This window comes from Astatotilapia calliptera, chromosome 16, assembly GCF_964374335.1.
Source record: "Astatotilapia calliptera chromosome 16, fAstCal68.1, whole genome shotgun sequence".
In the NCBI taxonomy this organism is placed as follows: domain Eukaryota; kingdom Metazoa; phylum Chordata; class Actinopteri; order Cichliformes; family Cichlidae; genus Astatotilapia; species Astatotilapia calliptera.
In genome coordinates, this window is record NC_137437.1 from 20,583,960 (window position 1) to 20,604,377 (window position 20,418).

Genomic DNA, 20,418 nt, shown 5'->3' on the forward strand with positions numbered 1-20,418 from the left:
TGCAAAACCTGCAAATGAATTAATCGTTAATTGTTCAGTAACAGGTTTAAAACTTTGCTTTTTGCTAAATCATACAGGTAGGGTTGGATCGGGTGACCCTGAATTCTCTCTTAGTTATCCTCCATTAGGTGTAGGCTCCTGTGGGATTCCCATAATGCATTGAGTATTTCTTTTTCAGACACCTTTCTTACTCACCATGTGTTTATACACCTCCATTGAATCACTACTTATTATTAATCTGCGGTTCTCTTCCACAGCATGTCTTTATCCCGTCTTCCTTCCATCACCCCAACCACCCCTGGCTGCCCCTCCCCGAGCCTGGTTCTGCTGTTAAAGGGGAGTTTTTCCTTCCCACTGTCACCAAAGCGCTTGCTCATATGGCATCATATGATTGTTGGGGTTTTCCCCGTTGTATTAGTGTGGGGTCTACTTTACAGTATAAAGCGCCTTGAGGTGATTGTTGTTGTAATTTGGCAGTGCATAAATAAGATTGAATTGAATCAGATACTTCATGTGTTTGGATTTCTGACTATCTGAAAACTCGCTATTAGAAAGGAGTTTGTTACAGCTGAATGTGAAATAACTTTATAAAGATAACTGACTTCAGTCCTGCTTTCATGTCAGATATGTTCATGACAAGAAAATTCAACAGGAAAAGATTTTCTTTAAGCATTTTTATTTTACTTGGCAAAAACCTTTTTTTAAGGCATTTTGAATTAAAGCGTTTCACTTGATTTTCACCGTCTTCGCTTTGAATTCCCCACAGAGACCAAAAAGTGAGGCTCGTAGTACAGTAGATGGAGTTCATATGTGAGAACCAAGGTGAGCTAATGTGAGCAGAGAGGAAAAATGGAGCTGCTCTCACATTAGACTCGCACAGTTATTTTCAAATATCTATTGTTTGTGACAAGACAATGTACCTAAATGTACCTAAATGTCATTTCAAAGAAGAAAAAACAGAAAATTTACATACTTACCATTCACAGAAAAAAAACCTCATTTACATTCATATTACAGTGACTGGCTGTACCTTCTGTAACAGCATCTTTACAGGTCTACCTAAAAAATCAGTCAGACAACTACAGCTCATTCAGAACTCTGCTGCTCGAGTCCTCACTAAGACCAAAAAAGTGGACCACATCAGTCCAGCTCTGAGGTCCTTACACTGGCTGCCTGTCCGTCAGAGGATAGACTTTAAAGTTCTGATGCTGGCCTATAAAGCTCTGAATGGTTTAGGACCAAAATACATCAATGACCTCCTGACCCAGTATGAACCCTCCAGATCCCTCAGGTCATCTGGATCCGGTCTTTTATCAGTTCCCAGAGTCAGAACCAGACACGGAGAAGCTGCATTCAGCTTTTATGCTCCTTATATCTGGAACAAACTCCCAGAAAGCCTCAGATCAGCTGAAACACTCAGTTTATTTAAATCCAGGTTGAAGACTCACCTGTTCTCAGCTGCATTTGAATAAAGCACCAAATCCACACTTTAAGCTTAAATTTCAAAACTTACATTTAACTACTGATTTTATCTACTGTTCTGATTTTATCTGTTTTGATTTTATATACTGTTGTTTGTTTGTTTGTTTGTTTGTTAATTAGTTAGTTAGTTTATTTGCTTGTTTTATTCAATTTTAAATCATGCTTTTTATTTGTTCTTGTTTCTAATGTCTCTGTAAAGCACTTTGAATCACCTTGTTGTTGAATTGTGCTATACAAATAAACTTGCCTTGCCTTGCCTTGCCTTCCAGTGAGACAGTACAACTTTAAAAACAGCAGTAAACTTTGCCCATTGTTATTCGGCTTCAGACATGAGTGGATAAAACTTTGGTTGCTTGATTTGATTTCTTTTTTAAAAAAAAAAAAAGTATAAATATAAAATGCGCAGACATATTCAAATATATACAACGATTAGAAAAAAATAGTTCATAGGCTATACAGTGTAAAAAGCATTATCTGCATTTAGCAATAAAAAAAACTATATCTGAGCAACATGTTAATGAAATTATTAATTAAGATCAGTTTTGTCTTTGTTCAAACATCTGAGCAGAAAAAGGTCATGAGTAACTTTCATTGTCGATCCAAGTCGTCATCCACTGCTTTTTTTCAAAAGGATCGTGTTTCACTTTTCCATCTTTGTGCTCAAGAGTTTCCTTTCTTATCCGCACTGCGTGGTAACGAGGGACGCTGTCGTTTTCTTTGGAGCGTTTGAAGAATCCACACTAGGAAAGAGAAATTTTAAAGAAAACACAATGCATTAATAACTTTAAAAAAAATGTATCAGCAATATTCCCACAGTCTGTAAAGGAGCTGTGCAGAAATGCTGAGGAAGCATGCTCAGTGGCAACAGAGCATGCTTGCAACCTTGACTTTTGCAGCAGAACAGGTGCAGGGATGTCAGGAAAAGCGCCTGCAGAAGCACTAGGGGAAACTAGTAAGTCTACTGGCGAGAAAATGCATTACTCTTGAAAAATCCACAGAACCATATTGCACAAAGAGCTTATTAATAAAAAAAAATATATACATTTATTTTCTTATGTAGACGAAAAATATCTCTCTTCAGCATGTCTATTTCACTCAATTTAGGAGCAAAGTGACTTTTTCCCCACAAATAACACGTGCAATATGAGTCTGATTTGAATTTTCCTTCAACAAGTCAGCAGAATTTGCTTAAAAGCAAGTTCATTAGTCACTGCAGTAACCACACGCCATGCTGACTTTACCCACGTTCAGAGAGCATATATCAGTCCTCAGCACTGAGTTTGTCTTTTTCAGACGGCTGAATGTTGATCTCTGCCTTCTGATATGCAGCATTGTACTGGTCTTTAGATGGTCTCCTGAAGAAACCACACTGAGGAGGAGCAAGGGTGGTGAAGTGTTACAAACGTGTCCAGCAGGAGCAAACATACATTTTTAAAGCAAATACTTCCTCCGGAGTCCAGTGTTGATGTGCAGATGTTATATGACAAATAACAAACGTGTAGAAAATATTAAACTTCGGGTTATGATTTACACCTTCTTAAAACTGTGTTGTGGCGAGTTTTATTATCAGTTATATGTCCAGGTTTTGGTATGACCCACCCAGACCCTGAGTGAGTTTACCCAACAGTGTATTTTAGTCACCAAATAACAGATTTATATGGATGGAAACTTTTAATGCAAATCTAACAATAAACTATCATTTAGAGCTGACAAGCTCTCCAGTGCAGAGCTCTTTGCCATAATTAAAGAGTGAATTTTCATTTTTACACTTCACCTTCTGTAAAGTGAAAAAAGGGGGAAAGTTTTTATTAATGGAGCCGGTTGGCAGATTTTATTACAGCTGACCAGAGCTAGGCTGGCAACTAATGTCAAGGCACCGAAATACTTGTTTTGAAAGCCATGTGTCTTGGTCCCATAGGGACTAAGTAAAGCGCCATACAAATACAGGCCATGTTTCCACACAAATGTCTGCAAAGGCAGACTGCATGGCTAGGTGCTTGACTTTATAATCCTGTGGGGATTGGACTGAAAACACTCGAATTCAAAGAATAAGAGGTGGGGCCCAACACTTTTGTCCATATAGTGTATCAATATCTCATATACTCACAATAAAACCAAACCGAGAAAGGCAATCAGAGCATAAAAATCTAGCAAAAAAGGTGAAAATGTTATTTTTAAGTATCTTTAGCTTTATTTTCAGGCTTCATTTACCTTTTCTAATTGGCTAATTTTCACGAGGGGTTCTCTAAATTCATGTTCTTTTCTCATATCCATGTCCATTGTGTAACTGTAGGTGTGACATCCATGTTCTCACCTTCCACAGCAGATAAACCAGTAGAATCAAAATCAAGAGTCCTATGAGAACTGCCACCAGGATGATCCACCAGGGAACTCCTCCCTGATACTTAGCTGCTTCATCGTCAGGAGACACGTTCACATTCACCTGGAAAAAAACATAAAAGGGAGGAAATCCGAGAGACTGAGTTGGGACCGACACAGCAATAAGGTTAATGTCGTTATGCAGCTTGAATTGCTTACATTTGTGTTTTGATTGGTCAGTATGACGTTTTCCCTCTGAGTATCAAATTCAAGTGTGGCTTTTACTGACAAGGTTGAACTAGGGGCATACTCCTGTGTGCAAAAAACAACAATTATTAATGAAGCAAAATCATGAGATTTGATTTATCTCACATGAAGAGACATGTGAAAACAATAAAAATGCTGTTTATTACCTCAATAAAGGTTGAGTTCCACAGACGGGATCTCAATACGACTACTGTACCATCGAGCCCCTGCAGGGGGCACTTGAACACCACACATTTTTCCATCCCATCTTCACAGGACTAGTAGGCAAATACACAGTTAAACATCATATAAACACTTTTATTAAACTGTGCATGTGCATTTATATCACTTACAAAAACTCTCTTCTTGTCCTTCAGCGAAGACGTTTTTCCACCAGTTTTTCTTTCTTCTTTCATAATTTCTCGTTTTGTTCGATGCACAGAGGACTGCTGAAAGAACATCTCGTTAATTCAACACAGAATCAAACAGGGCAGGCGTGTCATAATGGCCCATTCATCAGTGGTCTAATTTCAGCTGTAACACATGAAGCTGAACGCTTAAATATGCTACCTGAGCAATATTCAGAGGGTTGATCTCAGTTTTAGGGGAGCAATGGATTTTCTCTGGTCCTTCAGAAGTGATGCTCATCAGGTACAGAAGCCATTTCCCATTTTTTTGAATTTTGGGCCAAAAAATGTTTAGTGAGGTTTCGAAAGAAGGTTTCAAGTGCTTCCACGAGTTGTTTATCTGGAGGAGAAATTAACAGGAAACAACTCTGCAATTTCACATAAACATTGCAACCACTTTATTAGGTACACGTTGCTAGCGCTGGGTTGAATCTCCCTTAACCTGAACTGTCTTAAATCTACATATTATAGCTTGAACAAGGTGCTGGAAATATTCAACACTGAGATTTTGGTCCATATTGACGTGATATCTGATATCTGAATCCCCCGTTTCATCACATCCCAATGATGCTCTATTGGCCTGAGTTCTGGTAACTTTGGAGGCCATTTGAGTACAATCACCTCATTGTCATGTTCAAGAAACCAGTTTGAGAGGGTATGAGCTTTGTGACACTGTGATCATGAAGGTATGGACGTGGTCAGCAACAATACTCGCATGTAAGTACCTAATTATATATTTGCATTAACAAACAGGTATACCCAATAAAGTGACCAGTAAGTTTTATGAAAACAATATTAATATTAAAAAAATAGGTGAAATGTATGAACTTACAGTGAAAGTAAAGTTAATCGAACTTCCAATTTCTTCTTCTGACTTCATTGCACTTTCTCCTCTCACAACACCTCCAAAAAACACCTGGGTAGGATTAGCTTCCCTGATGACAACAAGCGAGAAGGTTGGAGGTCCTGTATAGGTATAAAGGTGAAGTCAAACAAGTCAAGGAATCTCTGCGAGAACAAACTTACCCAGAGACAGACAAAGGCCATTCAATGATCACTTTACACTTTACTTTTACATGGATTGCTTCTTGGTAGCTGGTCCTAAACGAAAAGGATAGTAATATTAATAACAATAACACATTCCAGTTTGAAAGTGTGCAGCACATAACAGAAAGCGAATCTCAGCATCTTTACTTACGTATTCAGCTGCAGGTCGATCTCAATCTCAGTGGTGTCTAAAGTCACATGCGCAGCACTCAGGATGACTTTAAAGGTAACCTTGTGAAAAAGTAGTAGCATTTCTTACATATGAATTACAACAGCCAAGTGTCTTAGAAAGCATTAGCGCAGGAGCGTGACATTTCTGTACCTTTGAGTTTCTCTTAAAAGGATTTCCCAGCTCACATTCTGCTTGAGAGCTGTTTACATTTGCATCACAGGTGATCAGGTTTTCCATCTAGAAAAGAACACATCGGAAAACGTGTGTAATATATCCAAGTATTTACTTTATGACGCGGTCATAAGCTGTATATAAAAGATGGATGTAGCCACTAGGCTTTAGAAAAGGTAAAGCCCCTTAAACCTGCAATTTTCCAAAGGGCCAACAGGGGGCGACTCTCTTGTTGATGATGTAGAACTGTACTTGAGCTTAGCTGCTAGCATGCAAACTATTACAAACGCTAAAGAACATGCACAAAGATATGGAAGCCCGTTTCCGCCACTAAATAAAAATAAAAAAGCTAGTATCCATAACTCGAAATTTCGAGTTACTTTTGTCAAAATTTCGAGTTAGCTCTGCCAATCAAAGATATACGTGAATGAGGTCGCTTTCTTGTTACCCGGAAGCATATGGCGCAGAGGAACGCGCACTCAAAAACGGATCCCAACAAATTGGCGCTTTCGCAAGTACGTTTGCTGATAGTAACACCATGTGATTCAGCTAATAACACAGGGATTTCATCATTTGTGAAGCCAGGCTGAAAACACTCAGCAATCTGTGCATTCACGACTGGATGTAATACCGGTAGCTTAGCTGTAGCATTTGTAGCTGAGGGCTTCAGCTTCTGGGTAACAAGGAAATGACGTCATTCACGTAGATTACTGATTGGCAGCGCTAACTCGAAATTTCGAGTTGCTTTTCTCAAAATTTTGAGTTAATAAATCGAAATTTCGAGAAAATAACTCGGAATTTTGAGAAAATAACTCGGAATTTCGAGAAAATAACTCGAAATTTTGAGTTATGGATCCTTTTTTTTTTTAGTGGCAGAAACGGGCTTCCATACAAAGAAGGCCAAGCTTTTAAACCCGTAACAGTCCCATTACGTTGTTTTTTATATGCCAGAAGAGTGGAACAAGCAGTCACTGTCATGGATTCAATCAGTCAGGGATTTGTGTTTAATTATCTGAATACTGGATTTTCCTCTTGCCAGGCCCACCTCTCTCATCATCATCATCCATATACTGTGTATTCATACCTCCTGCATATTAAACAGCGGAAATGCTCCAGGTATTTTAAGCCACAGTGGAAGTCATTTTTTAGTATTTTGATTAATGCTTTTAGGGCTTGAATCAATTGCAGGTAAAGGACTTTAAATTTTGTAACTTTCTTACAATACAACAAAGTAATTTTACAGTCGACTTACTGTTGTTTGATCGGTGCGGACTCCAGAATATGACATGGTATTTGGGAAGGTCCCCACCAGCTTTGCCTCATAAGCATCGTCACCATTCATGTTGCTTACTGTCACCAACACAGCCAAGTCCTTCCTCTGGGATTTCACAATAAACTCTGGGATGCCGTTCTTGCTGCAGACACACAGTCATGACCAGTGATGAAAAAAACAAAAACAAAGAAAACATGCTTCTTCAGTGATAACAATCGTGTAGCAAACTGTGTATGTTGTGCAATCAGCATGTCTGAGCTTAAGTAGGGTTGGTGGCCCAGTGAGACTCAACCATTCACTTTGATGTGTGTCATCCAAAAGGCCAAAGCATGAAAAAGCAGGGTGGGTTTTAAAGTCCAACTGGTCCCATTACAAAACTCAATCAATGCTACTTTATATTACTACAGTCTGAGAATGAGTTTTAACCTCTTATTTAACGGGGGGTACTCCTCTTTGTTGGCTTCTTTGTAGTGTAGACTATAATTCATCTTTAGGTTACTTTTGCAAATATGATCGCTTCCACATCCTTCTTTTAGAAAGTTCACCTGAAACAACAGGAAATGACGACAAATATACAAATGTTACATAACAAACTCGACACAATGAGTTTTAGTGTTTACATTTAGAAGTTGCCTTTACCTCAGAAATTATTTTGCTCGGTTGAGTGGCGTCTAAAATGGGAATCATGCGAGGGAGGCCATTGATTGATTCCTCTTGTTTTGTACTTATATCTGCCGACACCTCAATGGGAATGCTACGCATCTTGTCCTTGATGTTATCCTTCGTGAATCACAAAAAAAGGCTTTTAATGCATTTATTATTATGATTTACTGTTACTGTCTCTGTTTTAATATATACTATTACAGTTTTGATTTATATAATTTCACTATTCATTTATTATAAATGACCTCAAAGTTAGCACTACATATGTTCATGCACGGTCATTTTTCGAATACTGACATCTCCAAGAAATTGTTATTACTATCGTCAACGTCCATGTCTTCATTTTTTAAATAATTTCTCCAGTTTAAAGTTGAGAGAGGCTTCTAGCTTGTTCTCAGTGATGTAGCTGTGTGACACTTGATTTACCTTAAGTCTGGCTATTAGTTTGATACACTTTTGCTGATTTTGCTCTTTGAGTTTTAAGGTGCCGTTGAACTGGTATTCTAGTTCAGAGCTGGAGTCGTTTAAGAACATCGCTCTGGAAGTCAGTCCTCTCCTGTGAGCTCTGTCCACCTCCACAGAATAGCTAACAGCTGCAGTGTTGAAGTAAAATGTTAGAAAAAAATAAATTTGAAAATGGAAAAATAATGTAATAAATTTTTACATACTAAGCTTTGGATTATAAGATGCAGGATTAGCTTTGTAGGAAAAGCATGCCATCACAGTGAAACTATGGACAGAAAACAGATATTGTTAGGAAAAAGAAAGTTTTCACTCTGAAGTCTGTTTGAATATAATAATATAAGAACACCTACCAAACATGGTCCCCACACGTCTTATTTGTAAGACTTATTTCATTTGGAGACACTTTGACAACACTGTTGAGGCTAATGACTGGCCTTGTTCTAAAAGAAAGATGGTTAAATAAAACTGTGATTGAGGTCAGTAGGACTTTAACTAAATTTAAACTAACGGTTAAGGCCACAGTTACCTGTAAATCATAGCTGAATCTGACAGAGAGCCTATAGCCAAGTCTGGATAAGAGTTACCATCCAGGTCCATGTTTCCTGCAAGAGAATAGCCGAAAAATCGAATGTTGTGGTCTTTCCCTGAAAGGATCTGGAAAATAAAGATGGAACTGAAATTAAGCGAGGAAAAGAAACACAGTAAAGACAAAGTTGTCCCAATGAGGTTTTTTAAATTAGCAGCTAAACTAGCTGAAGATTTTACTTTACCTTAGTATGTCTGAGTTTAAGAGCAAGAAGAAATATTAATAATGAGAAAATGCTGTAGCACAGGCTTTCTATCTCTTGATCCCAAGTCTGAAAAAAATTTCAGATGCAAAATCCTGTTTTTCCAAGACTGTTAAGGCTCACTATTAGGGGTAGCCGTGTATTTTTCTTATTATTATTTTTTTAAAAACTGTACCAAACCGATGTTTCTTAAGTCCAGCAGTTATGGAGAAACACTTTTATTCATTTGGAGCCGTTATTAGGTTCATCAGGAATATGCTGGTGGAAAAAAAAAGTCATTTTGAACTTTGGCAGCTAGCTTTAGAGGTTTATCACTAGCAACATGGTTCTGCAACAGCATAAACCAGACTTCATGAAAGCATTCAGACTGTAACAAAACACTGATGTAATATAATTTTCTAAACAAATATCCACCTGTGCAGGGGTCGTTTTGATCCCCTGTGCAGAGCCGTGATAAATGTAGACTTTTCCTGTCCCAGAATCTTCCTGCGGAGCTCCAATCGCAATGTCTGTATGAGGAAAAAACACAATTTATGTGACTGCAAATGACAAAGACAAGACAAACACAGCGCAAAAAGGTCAGCTTAATCACCTTTATATGAGTCTTGATTGATGTCGCCGATGTTCTCTACTGCCACGCCAAACATCGAGTCTTTGGTCCCTATTAGACGGACAGGAGTGTTTCCTTCCCAAACTCCTGCATTGTTGATGTAAACATAAACAGCTCCCCCAATGTCTTCACCCTTCATGTAGAACTGAGGGGCTCCTATTACTATGTCTTGCCACCTAGTATCACATAGAGTGAAAAAACAAAAAACGCTATTAAAAGTACTTAAAAACGGAAAATATTTTTTTAAATGAAGTGATATTAAAGAAAGTTGTGCAAATCTGAAATTTATGTGTTTTATACTCTTTTGTGAATTGTTAAGTTTGGATCGAGTCTACTCTTCTGAACAATCTAATAAATGTACCCAAAGGCAGTCAGAAATGTTACACACCCATCGTTATTCAGGTCCACTACAGCCACGTCGTATCCAAAGCAGGATCCCAGACCCGGACCATGCAGAATGTACTCCGTTGAGAGGTTTCCTGCTACCATGTCCTGCTTGAACAGGACTACAGCTCCGCTGTGATTGGCCCTGGGCGCTCCAGCCACCACTGTCAGCTTACCCCTAGTGGTGATGTGGTGTCCCGAATCAAGGGAGAATCCTAAAGTGTGTTAAATGAAGTAGGTTTATAGTGCTGTGCAAAAGTGTTGAGCTACCTCTCATTGCTTTATATTTTGCGAGAAAAATGGAAAGTAGGTGCAGCAGTTTATTGACACATACACAAAAATACATGGAAATATAGTATCTAAGGCCGAAACATGTGAGTCTGAACATCTAACAAACTTGAAAGTCAGTGCTTGGTATGACCAGCTTTACTCTTCAAAGCTCTCTGACACAAGCTTTCTTGTAATTTCTCTAATTCGTCTTCAGAAATAGTTCTCCAGGCTTCTTGAAGGACAATCAAAGCTCTTCTTTCGATGTTGGCCTGAGCAGGTTTGAGGGACATGCTTGCTTGGTAAGCCTAATTTTGTACTTTTATACAATGTCTGTGAAGGTTCTCAGTCATCCAGGTCATCGTAGTCAAAGGAGCTTGCAAGAAAAGTGTCTGGACTTCTTGAAGTTGCTTGAAGACGTTTCACCTCTCATCCGAGAAGCTTCTTCAGTTCTAAGGTCAAATGGCGGAGAGTCCCAGATTTAAACCCAGTGGGAGTTTCCCCCCAAAGTGGGACAAAGGACCCCCTGACCCCCTTTATACAATGATATGAAAACCAAAGTTTTTACAGGTCTCTCTGAAGTCCTCTGAAAAACTAAGTACACCCCAGAATTCAGTAGTTTGTAAAATCACGTGTAGCAGCAATAATAACTTGATGAATATCTTCATGTATGCATAATCATCCAGGTAAGGAAATCCCAGAAAGTTACTTCTGTTTATCTGGATATTTCCGTATGACCATATTGGTCTTTACATCTTTTTAAAGGAATTTTGGCTCACTCTTTTTTACATTATTGTTTTAGCTCATTCACGTTTGCTTGAGGAAATTAATGAACTAACATCAAACAAGTGACGGAAAAAAAAATATCTGTGGGTGTTCAACTCACCGAGGTAGCTGTTTGCAGGTACAGGCACAAAATCAGGGTTCCTGACTTTTTCATTCCCAACTTCATATGGGCCGTCATCAAATATTCCCATGTCCAGAAAAGTACTGTTATTCTGCTCCAGTCGCGCTATCCCTAGATTTAAGAGCACAAAGTGATGAGAAAAATTAGGATTAAAAAATGAGATTCATGTACAAAAATTAAATCCTCTAATGAAGATAAACAGCATATAAAGACACAATCACATAGTGACCTCTCCAGTTGTAAGCTCCCACTGCTCCAAAAACCATGTAATGGTAGTCATTGGTGAAAGTAGCTGCCAGTCCTTGCTGGCATGTTCCAAACATTGCGTGGCCTTCAGGTCTGCCATCGCAGAATTTCCATTCACCTCCATCCTCAGAAGACTGAGGGTCAATGGTTAGGTCCTGACTCAGAATATAACAACGTCCGGGGATGTGATGAGTCTCCTCTGGAGTATTCACATTCAAACGCCTCTGATAGCGATGAGCACATGTCTGAAGAAAAAGATACGAGTAAGACCTTTACTGAACCAGGGCACGAGGATCCACAGAACGATGGTTTTAATACTTAGTTTGACTCACCACAATCTTCCCCCCAGGTCCCTGACTCTTCACTGACACCCCCATCCACTGATTCTCTTTATTCTCAAGTCTCAGATCCGCTGAAAATTTGCCAACAGACATAATTGAACATTTTACTTGGAAAGCTTGGTTTCTACAAATTGTCAAAATTACAAAGGCAGTGGATTTTGTTTAGGTAGGTATGCAGGCAGAGTTCTCACCATTATCATCAAATTTGATACGCTCACAATTACTAGACTGGGTGACTTCACATTTATACAGGCCTCCAGTGATATTGGCTTTTTGGTTTTGCAAAGACCGGGCTCTGGGTGCACCAATCAGTACCCTAAAAAACACACAAAAAACAAGACAGAAATATATTTAATCCAAAACTTATTTCATAAAAAGTTTGGGAACTGTTGCTTTAGTTACCTTTGCTGGGATACCATTCAACAAAGCCACAGCTTGTAGAATTTCACACACATATAAAAACATATAAAAACATCAACAGTGATAATGAAGGGAAACAACAAATGAGTGCAATACTGATGGTTAAAGGACAGCTGTCATCATTTTGGCCCTGCTGGGGCTCCTCAAGTGCTAGTATGCCTATCTCTGAGGCTAATTTATGGCTCCACTTCCACAATTCTGAGTAAATTCCCTTCTGCCTCACTCAGTTCTCTGTCATACCTTTCATGATCCCTATTAGTACAATGGGTGACATGATCTAACAACCCCGCTTTAGGTGACTATCAGATATGCAGAATGCCGGTTAACAAAAGCTTGACTATGAGAAATTATTTGTTAAAATAATGTTTTAATGCTCAGATGTGTTTGCTTCATTTTAAAATTCGTAAAATAAAAAGAACTTTCACCAGAAAGCCAGACAAAAATGAAAACAATATCATTACATCATATCCTTCTGGGATCAAGCAGCACCAGACGTCCACTACCAGGAGCAGAAGATCAAAAAGAAATAACAATTGACAATTGAAAAGCATGTTTCTTTAAGCTACAATACTACAATACAATTCTTAAACTGTTTACAATAAAATAAAACATCAAAACATTTTTGTTTTCTTGGCTCTCAGGAGCATCTTTTATTTTTTAGGAACAAAAATTAGAGAAGTTCCAAATATGGCAATAAACTAGTGTTTTCACACCCTGCAGAGGGCAAGGGGGAACTCAACCAGACTATTGCTTTTCAGTATTGTGGTTGTTGCTCTCTTCTAAACACACTTCCCTTTGAAACCCCGCACTGTCGCAGAGACTCACACATCTTTTAACATCTCAGAAAGAGATTCTGTGTTTTATATGTTTTCAGCAGCCGGTACGATGACATACGCAGCACCAACACACAGGTCACTGGGGTTCAACAGACTGTCTTTTTACAGATTGATTTAAGAAACACAGACAAATGCATGAACAAAAACCCAGCCTGTTTCTGCCAAAAATTATGTGCAGACCAGGTTATTTTACAGGACTATGAAATAGTAAGACTGGGTGTGATTATGCTGATTATACACCTACATTTGCACTTAAATATATCTGAATATTTTTATGTTTTTCTTTCGAGCTTTTACTGCACATGAATCATGGTCCCTCCTGTGCAGTGCAGTGTGCAACGGTCACATTTTACGCGTTTTTTAACATGTTTTACAGTTATTTCAGGAAGAAAGTGAAAGGGTCTAAAAACATGAAATTTCTATGAATTAACTGTACAAAATACACTGATATACAGCGCTTCTCATAAAGTACATTTTACTACTTGGCTTGAAAATGTTAACACTTTTTAAAAACGTTTTTAGGATTCATTCAGCAGCTTCAAATACAGTTGCAGTGCATCTGCAATTAGATACTGTATCTGGGTATGAAATGCAGTGAGCACCTGCTTTGTGTGACTTTTTACACAGTGTCAGAGTCAAGTAAATGTGCAAGGAAGTGAGGGAGAAAAACCACAAGCAGTCTTGATCAGATAGAGTGGGGTTGAACCACTTCCTGCACTAAAAGTAACACTGAGCACACAACTGAGATGGCCTGTTAAAAATAAAAGGAAATAAAGGTTATTACTTGTGATCAAGTAAAATCACATCATATATAACAGTATGCCATATAAGTTTTAACAAATACTATCACCTCATCCACAGACTGAAGAAGTTGGTTGGATGAAGCGTTTCTCCCCCTTAAAACGCTACGTCAACTTTCACGGATTTCCTTAGCTGGATGATTGAGCATGCATCAAGACTCAACCACAACTCTTCCCTCCACTCAGTGTTGTGGTACTTGCACAGGTCAAAGACACAGTGGATGATATTATTGTTATCATTTAGACAAATAGATAAAATCTTAACATAAATCACAGCTCTTAACAGAAAATTGTGACACTTGCCATTTGATACAGACGTCTGATATTCAGGCTTGATTGATTTTAAACTTTAACACACTGTAACTGTGTGCCAGTGAACAGAACACATCAGACTACAGGATGTGAGTCACTGGGGACCAGTTGGCACCAAAACAATAGTTTGACGCATTTTACACTAACAGTCATCTAAACACTTCACATGTTAGCTGACCATCAAGCTTACAATGAAGGAATTTGTTTTAAGGAATGAAAGGAAATCCTCTCTTTCTTCCTCACTGCAGCTGACTCTGACCCACCTATTGATCTGTAGGGTCGGCCCCGCTGCGTTTCATTTGCTCAACACGGACCCTCCTAACCGAGCCGTTAAACATCCTCTCAAACAAAGCCCGGCGACATGCAAATATTAAAAAGGAATCTTTACAGTTTGTTACAGTTTGGGATTATGGGTAAATGATAAAACTAAGAAATATCAAAGTTATTTTAAATGCAGGTTCATTCAATAAATCTTAAAAGCAGCTGGACGTTGGTGTGTTTGCCACTGTGTTTGTGAGCTCTTTAAGCAACACTCTGCAGCTGCTGTAACATAAGATAAGAGATAACACTTTCTTTTCATTGCACAGTCATACTTGGTTCAATGAAATTGGAAACGGTCACATGTTGGACCTAAGCACAACTAAAACACACAAAACACAACACAGTAGACCATAAAGTGGGTTTTTTTTAAAAGTGCAAAAAAAGGTATGACTTAATAAATAAAAGAATAAATGTAATGTTAAAAGTTTTCCCCTACTTGTTCCTTTGTGGTATGTTTTATTTCCTGCCCTGTTCAGATCTAAACTATATTTAGTATATTAGAAAAACCTGCCTTCTTTTTATCGGCCATCTGATACCTGTGGTTGCAAAGGACCGCCAGCTTCTCTGCCAGTCTGCTCAGTCACTCATTTCTGGCCACGCTGATGAAATCATTAACTCCCTTTTGTAAACAAAGGTCATTTTAAGTGTTAGAAATAAGGAATATGAAGGGAATGCTCGTTGACTGATGACCTGTAGTTGTCAGGATCAACCCCTCACTTTGCTTTGTTTGTTTTTCCATCTGAAATATAATTTCAGTCATAAAGACATTTTTAACAGAATATCAACATATCTAGTGCCTATGGAAGCCCATTTTCAAGATCCATCATTCCTATGTTCCTGTAGCACATCATGTTATTTAATTCAACTGTATCACCTTAAAAAGCTAATTATGTTGGCACAGCTGAAAACTGATGATTAAAGAAGCAACAACGTAGTTAGCTGAGTATCTGTCAGTCTTGGTGCATGTGATGATATTGCCAACAGAACTTTCTTCTGAAGATGTGCATAAAAAGCTCTAACCAGAATAGAAACAGAAGTGGGAGGCCTTTGTGTACAACCAAGAAAGAAAACAAGTACATCGATCTAAACTGAGAAAGCATCCTCAGCTCGCAGCTTTAATGAATGGCTCCTGTAAAATAAAGACCCCCAACAGTGACAGTGAGGAGGTGACGAGAATGTAGGCAGAGCTGCAAAGAAAAAGCCTAATCTGAGAGTGGACAGTAAAAAGACACTAATACCGAACAGATGAGGATAGACTCAGTACAAAAAACATATTGAGCAACATGTGAGAATTTGCACGGTCCAATTTGTAAACTGCCAAAAACACAGCCTAATCAACGAAACAGGGACCACACATGCTGATATTAGCATCATGGATGTGCATGTGTATGTAAGTAACAAGAAATGAAGAAAGAGTGTGAAAGTTTGTTCGTTTTTTCTGGGCTACTGAGGAAAAATGTAACCATGTCAGATGTAAAATGTCCCACTCAGAGTCATCATGTGGGGTGTCTTTCACTGCGGCGTAAATGCATAGTGGCGGGTGTTGGCTTTCACAGTGATCTCACTGGTCTCTGTTAACAGATGTGCTCCAATGCCTTCACAGCTGTGCACTCAAAGCAAGAAGAAACTCACAGCTGTTCCAACTGTTTCAGTTTACACATCGCACACTGATTGTTGCTGACCTGTGATTGGCTGACACACATCACAGAATCGTGTCAACTTTAAGTAAAGATTAAAGTTTTTAGAGGATTTTCGGGGGGTCTGTTTATTGACCACTTATCTGTTATCTTGACACTAGCCAGACATTGGTGTGAAGTTTGACTGGAGTATCTCCACTGATGATTCACTGATGCGTTTAATCTATCGGGTTACATGTGCACAGATGGCCGTGCATGCCCAGTCTGGTTTCATTGAGAGAATGTTAAAACCATCTTTAACATATTACTCATGAAAGAGGCATCAAAATGCCAAATAGCAACTTTTTGCAATACTTTCAGTGACTTATGGAAATGAGAGTCTACTTTGCTTTAATTATCTCTTTAGAAATCAAACAAAAACAAAACACCTTATGACTATACTTAACCAACGCGATGGTTTCCTGATTATTAAATTCACCAGCACTTTAATCATCAGAAGAGTCAAAAAAATGTGTTTTTTTAGCTGAAATTCAGCCTGTGTAGGTTTGGCATGAGAGGAGTTACATCTACCGCTCATCAGGGCAGAGGGCCTAAAAAAGAGCCAGTGAAGTCCAGCATTCCTCTCGTCACATATGATTTATCATAATCAGACTGATGCACAGTAAGTAGTGATAGCCAGCAGAGATTTGCAGCTGCCGGCGATTGTCATGACACGTTTTCGTAAAAAATCGGGAGCGACGGATGTTGGACAGCGTGACGCATCCCTGACTTGCGGTTTCGCCGGCTCAGAGGTCCTCAGAGCTTTAGGTCACGCAGAGCTGTTCTGCTGTTCTGCTGAGCTTCCTCTTGTCTCGTCTGACTGATTATCTCAGGGTCACACAAGGATCTAGAGCTAAGATCATGACTGAGCTGCTGTTTATTACGTCATTACTGTCCTTTTATTATTTCCGTACAGCTACACTTTCTCAGTGTCTCAGTGTCTGAAGTTTCAACCAAGAAGAGCTGAAGAATGTGAGCTCATTGTAACTAGGGCTCCAATTAATGAGTCACTTCAGTGCTTGTACGTTTTGTCAACTAAAACAACAAAGTAATTATTTAAGTCAGTTTTTAAATAAAACCATATAAAACCACATAAAACCATAAACATATCTTTCTTTTATATGATCAGGAGGACACATTCTTACTCTGTGGAGTTATCTTCTTCTTTTCAGGGGTCTCCCACAGTGGACTGTCTACCTCCATCTCACCTTATTCCTAGCCTCCTCCAGTGTCACACCAACCCATGCATGTCCTCATCTGTCTTCAGCCAACAATAGCACAATTTCCACTAACATCTTGCTGGTCAGCTGCACAAGTGACAGCTGTTGTTACTCAGGCTTTGATTGATCCAACATGGAAATTTTACAGATGATGCGTATCTTTGAGTTTACACAGCATGTCCTTCCTGGCACAACCCTCCCCTTTTATGGGCACTGGTAGTACACTGGTTTGTGGCCCCCTGTGGTTGGGGGTGTGGCTGGTTAAGTAATGCTAAATCAAACATTAATTAGCTCACATGTGGAAAAAAAAAAAGTGGTTCCTGCAAAGAAGAAGTTGTTTGAGTGGTTCAAGTGGTTATGCTTGCTTTATCTCTGACTTATCAGAGGAGTTCAACATGCCGACTCAAACTTCGGTATGAAAACATGAATTTGGATCATTTTTAGTTTTAAACAAGTTTTTTAAAGATTTCTGAAATATTTGTGTCTTCTAGTTTTTACGAGAGCTGGTCTAATACATTTCTTTAGCAGTGCATATTTTCTTCTGGCATTATTTAAACATGTAAACTGTTTTGAAGGGAGTTCTCTTGAATACACAAAACAGCTCATGAAACCAAGTTACTTGAAGCTCCATAAACCTTGTTGTGAGTACTGTTTTCTTTTTTTTTTTTTTTTACTGCAAACTATATCTGACAAGCATATGAAAACGTGCAGCTTGCTGCCCTTACAGCTCAACCAAGCGAGGCGGTTATGTTTACATCCTGTAATAAGCACAGGCCTCTTGTCAGGTAGATGTGCGCTTACTTCTGCACAGCTGTTGAGCTTGGTGATTAGGAAGAAAACATTTCCTATATGAAAATGCTCACATCACTCAGCTTTCTCTATAAGCTTTTATTTTTTGTCTAAACAACAGTCCAAAACCTGAAATATTCAGGTTCCTTTCACATAAAAAAAAGATGCTCTGGTTTTTCCTCCCCTAAATAAGGTTTGCTTCCTCACTGAGCAGGATGTAAAAGAGGCACGCTCCCCAGACTTTTACAGGCTGAAAACAAACTCTCAAGCCAGTGTCACATTTCAAGGCTCTATTTGCCCGACAAATATGACATCAGTTTCATGACTTTTCCCTCCCTTTAGACTTGCCAAGCCAGACAAATGTTAAAGTTCCTCTTTTCAGTTTGAATGCTTCTTTGTGAACAAAGAAATGTTTGTGAAAAAGCGATCTGAAAAATCCAGCTTTAAAAACTTCACTTCAACATGACCTGTCTTGGCACGGTGGTCAAAACAGCAGTTAGATTAAATTACACAATTTAAGAGTAATCTCTGCCGTCTTTGAGGAATCTCTTGGGTTTTTTGTAAACGTGTTATCAGGGCTTCTCATCCCTGATCTCTTTTTCTCAACATGCTGCTGCATGAGTGCCAGCATTTTTATACACCACACCCTCTTCTCAACACTGAGGAGGCAGGATGATCAGGGTCACTACACCGCTGTCGATTCTGCCCCTTCTGCACTGCTCAAACAAAACTCACTGACATGTGAGTGAGGCTGCATTAGTCAGCATGTTCTGATTTCTCTTCTTAATTGTCTCACAAGAGCAAAAATCTAATCTAATCTAAAAACTGCCAGGATCGTGCAGAACGCCAGCAAACAAAGCTGATAACAGGAAACCTAGAAGATTAAAAGACAAGAGAATACTGAAAGACACATTATTATAGCATCTTGAATGGAAATTTTTTGGCTGTTTGTAATCGGTGAATGAAATGTCAGGAATAATAGCTTCGATCCTTTTTATGTACATTGAAAAATCCACTCGTTTGCAAAGCAATCCTGAGACCCTTTTATTTCCTATTACCTCTCTCCTCGCAGTGCTGCCTCGGTTTGACCCTGCAGGCACATTTGCATGACACTACAAGCATTGTAAATTCACTTGTTATCCTTTGGCTGTTTCCCTACTTCATATTCAAAGTATCAGCGGGGAAACTGCTGATATCACCGAGAATTGAAACAAAACGTGTGAGAAACCCTGTGGGGTTTGGGGGAAACTGGGTAAAAAAAAAAAAGATAAAGTTAAAGGACATTGTATTAGAAAGTTGCTCTAACGCACGACTGTAACACGTGAGAGGGTTAAAGAGTTATTTTCTCTCATTATTTAAAGTTTAAACAGAAAGTAGGTAGAGTGTACGCCAGTCAGTCCTCACAGCACTTCCAGTCACATTTGAATTTCTGCGCTGATGCCACCTGACAGAAAAGTCCCTAAACTTGCTTGTTAAATGAACCTGTGCGCTCAGGTGCTCCAAGGAGCTCAGACAGCTCTACAGACGTGAACATCTGGAGACATCACTCACATGACTTTGTCCGGGTTGAGCTGCCGGTGCATGGCCAGAGAAAAGCCGAACAGGCTCCCAGGCTCTCCGTCTTTCCTGAGGACATGATCGGTGTCCAGGTTAAAGCCGAGCACAAAAGTTGCCTCCAGGACATAAACGAAGAATAAAAGTGCAGCGTGAGCAGCAGAGCGTCCTCCCTGCGGCAGCATTGCAGCGTCGTACAGATCTGCCCAACCGTCCCAAAATTAGGCTCCTCTCTGCTCTGTCAATTGATGACTGAAAGCTGCCTCTGTTTGAACCCCACCGGGTTAGGGTGGTACTCCACGGCGCCACCTCTGGCCATGATGGCGGAGTGTGTCACTGAATCACTTATCAGTGTCATAATTACACGTTAGAAACTGAATATCTTTTAGTCTCAGCTGAAATAAGCAGGTTTACAGTTTTTTACAGACGCTAGGACACATTTCTCAATATCTTAGGTCACGTTTGCAAAACTCCTCACACAGTGAGCACAACAGAAGTCTATGTGGGCCAAACTGAGGACCAGTTATCATTGTTTTGGCACAAAATGCATTCAATGACTGCATCTCTCAAATTTCATGAATTATCTTCTCACTCAGACACAACAACTGCCAAAAATCTTTGTACGTACAGGACATTTTGCATGTGCTTACATACTGTTTTCAAAACTGTTAAACTTATGGCCAAAACAATAACACAATGCAA

At 39.1% G+C, this 20,418-nt stretch overlaps 1 protein-coding gene across 4 annotated transcripts; it reads right to left on the bottom strand.

Moving 5' to 3' along the window:
- Positions 1–1,622: 1,622 nt before the first annotated feature.
- itga6a (integrin, alpha 6a) lies at positions 1,623–19,985 on the bottom strand. Of its 4 annotated transcripts, none has more exons than XM_026145376.2 (26): positions 19,714–19,984; positions 11,980–12,104; positions 11,780–11,859; positions 11,431–11,692; positions 11,181–11,312; positions 10,032–10,242; positions 9,626–9,819; positions 9,448–9,542; positions 8,772–8,899; positions 8,596–8,685; positions 8,449–8,510; positions 8,207–8,373; positions 7,757–7,897; positions 7,544–7,662; positions 7,097–7,259; positions 5,824–5,910; positions 5,653–5,732; positions 5,481–5,555; positions 5,287–5,389; positions 4,618–4,794; positions 4,401–4,496; positions 4,215–4,325; positions 4,021–4,113; positions 3,797–3,925; positions 2,728–2,851; positions 1,832–2,222 (listed from the first exon to the last, which is right to left on the bottom strand). In XM_026145376.2, the coding sequence occupies exons 1-25, from the start codon at positions 19,899–19,901 to the stop codon at positions 2,744–2,746; spliced, it is 3,216 nt and encodes a 1,071-aa protein (XP_026001161.1). In that variant the 5' UTR covers positions 19,902–19,984; the 3' UTR covers positions 1,832–2,222; positions 2,728–2,743. The 4 variants fall into 4 exon arrangements, with proteins under 4 accessions (XP_026001160.1, XP_026001158.1, XP_026001161.1 ...); XM_080290417.1 differs by having other exon boundaries at positions 2,084–2,222; positions 2,724–2,851; positions 19,714–19,985; XM_026145375.2 differs by lacking the exon at positions 2,728–2,851 and having other exon boundaries at positions 1,623–2,222; positions 4,401–4,493.
- Positions 19,986–20,418: the final 433 nt, after the last annotated feature.

What these genes read in the sequence shown, in the direction of transcription:
- itga6a (XM_026145373.2), bottom strand. Translation starts at nt 19,901, where the DNA reads ATGCTGCCGCAGGGAGGACGCTCTGCTGCTCACGCTGCACTTTTATTC. An exon ending in ACCTGCAAACAGCTACCTCG is followed by an intron (nt 10,243 to 11,180) that starts GTGAGTTGAACA and finishes AACACACTTTAG; the next exon opens with GATTCTCCCTTGATTCGGGA. An exon ending in ATCGACCTGCAGCTGAATAC is followed by an intron (nt 5,556 to 5,652) that starts GTAAGTAAAGAT and finishes CTTTTCGTTTAG; the next exon opens with GACCAGCTACCAAGAAGCAA.